Source organism: Eimeria acervulina, genomic scaffold (genome assembly GCF_000499425.1).
Source record: "Eimeria acervulina Houghton genomic scaffold, Eah_scaff1196, whole genome shotgun sequence".
In the NCBI taxonomy this organism is placed as follows: Eukaryota; Apicomplexa; class Conoidasida; order Eucoccidiorida; family Eimeriidae; genus Eimeria; species Eimeria acervulina.
The window spans coordinates 5,547-8,347 of record NW_013550339.1 but is presented as its reverse complement, the minus strand read 5'-3'; the positions used below and the strand labels follow the sequence as shown (position 1 = coordinate 8,347).

The window sequence follows — 2,801 nt, the reverse complement described above, 5'->3', positions numbered from 1 at the left end:
CCGGTGCAGCAGCAACAGCAACAGCAACAGCAGCAGCAACAGCAGCAGCAACAGCAGCCGCAGAAAAGCCCTCACAAGCAACAGCTAGCAGCAATGCCTGAAGCAGCAACGGAAGCCATTGCTGCTGCTAGATTAACAGCTACTGCTGCAGCTGCTGCATCTGATTCTGCTGCACTTCTTGCAGTCTCTGCTGCAGCAGCAGCAGCAGCAGCAGCAGCAGCATTGCATGCAACCGGTGTATTCGAGGGACGAAATGCATAACAGCGTAACAGCCTCTTCGACAATAATATTTTTATTTTTATTATTATTTATTTTCAGTAGAAGAGGCAAAGCAGCAGAAAGGAGACAGAAGCAGCAGCCCACCCTCAGGTGTATGTACACCTCAGAAAGATATTTGTAAAGAGACTCTTATGCTAGACGACATCGCAGTTCTTCGCTGCTGCTGCTACTGCTGCTGCTGGTGCTATTGCTGCTGCTTGTGCTGCTGCTGCTCCTGTTGCTGCTGGTGCTATTGTTGCTGCTGCTGCTGTTGTGTAAAGTCTCCTAGCGCAGCACAGCCCTGCAACCTGTAAAGCATGTTCCTACGCAAGCCTACGAAAGTATCAGCAGCAGCAGCAGCACAAGCAGCAGCAGCACAAGCAGCAGCAGCAGCAAGAGCAGCAACTCCGACTATTGATATAAATAAGGCTCAAAGGTGTCTCCTTGGAAGCTCCCTTAAGAAGCAAACATATATAAACCTTCCGAGTCAGACATGACAATGCTTCTTTTGCTGCTGCTGCTGCTGCTGCTGCTGCTCCAGCTGCAGCAGGTGCGGCGGTAGCAGCAGCAGCAGAAGCAGCAGCAGCAGAAGCAGCAGCAAAAGGTAGTGCCGTCATCCAGGGCTTGCAGCTATGCAGCCGCTGTTGCTGCTGCAGGAGCAGGTGCAGCAGAAGTTGCTGCAGCAGATGCAGCAGCAGTTGCTGCAGCAGGAGGAGCAGCTAGACGCAGCCCCACCATGCGTTGTTGAGGCCCGCATTTTCATTTACTCTTTCTCTCCACTGTTCCTTTGCTGCAGCAGCTTGCTGCCTCACAGCAGCAGAAAGTGCTGTCTCCGGCAGCAGCAGCAGCTGCTGCAGCAGCTGCTGCTCAGCCACCCATTGCTGCCCACCTGATGATACACCCCAATATTTAACACGATATTCTCCTCTTCCAAATCTGCTGCGGTACTTAACAACACTTTGCAGCACAGGCGGAGGCGGAGACGTCCTGCTGCTGCTGCTGCTGCTGCTGCTACTGCTGCTGCTGCTGTTGCACGCTTCAGGCGCACCGCCAGGAGTTGAGACGAGAGCGCCACTGCTGCTGCTGCTGCTGCTGCTGCTGCCTGAGGCTGCATGCGGGCAAACGTCTTTAGGATGCCCATCGACAGCACTGTCCTCGGCGCTGCTGCTGCTGCTGCTGCTGCTACTACTACTACTACTATTATTATTACTACTACTATTACTACTACTACTGCTGCCGCTGCCGCTGTTGCTGCTGCTGCTGCTGCTGCTGCTGGGAGCTGAGGGCTGACGGGGTAGCTGCTGCTGCTCCCTTGCATGAGTTGTTTGTGCTGCTGCTGCTGCGCGTGGGTCTGTGGGGCCCCACGGCAAGAAGCAATCGACGCCAAGCTGCTGCTGCGCTTGCTGCAGCAGCACGTCCAGACCTAGCAAGTGCTGCTGCGGCTCCCAAGTATCTTCAGCAGCAGAAAGCCCTGCCCATCGGACTTTAAAGCGGAGACAACCTGCTGCTGTTGTCCTCACTCCCACAATGCGATCAACAGCAAACACCTGCTGCTGCTGCTGCGGGTGCTGCTGCTGCTGCTGCTGCTGCTGCTGCTGCTGCGGGTGCTGGAGCTGCTGCTGCTGCTGCTGGGGCGCAGACGGAGGACCAGCTTCTGCAGGATCAGCAGCAGCAGCAGTAGCGGCTTCTCCTGGTAATTCTGGAGCAGATCCCGCTGCTGCTGCTGCTGCTGCTGCTGCTGCTGGAGGGCACTCCTCCTGCTGCACTCGCTGTGCAGCAGCAGCCAATCTGCATGCGCCAGCCTGCTGCTCCTGCTCCTCGTGCTGCTGGTGCTCTGCTGGTTGCTGCTGGCCTCCTTGCTGCAGCAATACGCTCGAAGTGTCTCCAGCTGCAGCAGGAGAGACAGGGGCTGTTGCTGCATCAGCAGCACCACCAGCCGCAGCAGCAACAACGCGGCCGCCGTCCTGTTGCTGCTGCTGCTGCTGCTGCTGTCTGCTAGCAGAAAACAGGTGAGTTAGGTCAAGGCCTTGAGAGAAGAACAGAAAAGGCGGCGCTCCCTCCGCTGCTGCTGCTGCTGCTGCTGCTGCTCTACCTGTTACAGCACCTGCTGCTGCACCTGCTGCTGCTGCAGCTGTTGTTGCTGCTGCAGTTCCTCTGTCACCTACTGCTTCTGCTGCTCCAGGTGGATCTGCTGGCTGTGCTGCTGCTGTTGCTGCTGCAGGTGGTGGTGCTGCTGGCGGAGGCGCTGAAGGAGTGTCTTGTGCTTCTGCTGCTGCTGCTGCTGCTGCTGCTAGCGCTTCTCCGGTAGCTGCGGCTTCTGATGGCTCTGCTACTGCTGCTGCTGCTGGCACTGGACTGCCTGCTGCTGCTGCCGATGTCGCAGCTTCTGCTGCTGCTGCTGCTGCTGTTGAGTAGTCTACCGCTGCAGTTGCTGCTGCTGCTGCATCTGGTGCAGCTGAGATACCCATAGCAACAGTGGAGGGAGCCGCAGCAGCAGCAGCGTCTGCAGCAGCAGCAGCAGCGTCTGCAGCAGCAGCAGCGTC

At 57.4% G+C, this 2,801-nt stretch overlaps 1 protein-coding gene across 1 annotated transcript in view; it reads right to left on the bottom strand.

Annotated features, from left to right (window-relative positions):
• Positions 1 to 408: 408 nt before the first annotated feature.
• Positions 409 to 2,801, bottom strand: part of EAH_00056910 (hypothetical protein, conserved) — a gene marked incomplete at both ends in the record, with an annotated part of 3,474 nt that continues 1,081 nt past the window's right edge. Inside the window, 2 exons of the mRNA XM_013397498.1 lie at positions 409 to 543; positions 1,026 to 2,782. Of these exons, the coding sequence (XP_013252952.1) occupies positions 409 to 543; positions 1,026 to 2,782 (1,892 nt within the window). The remainder of the gene's footprint in view (positions 544 to 1,025; positions 2,783 to 2,801) is intronic.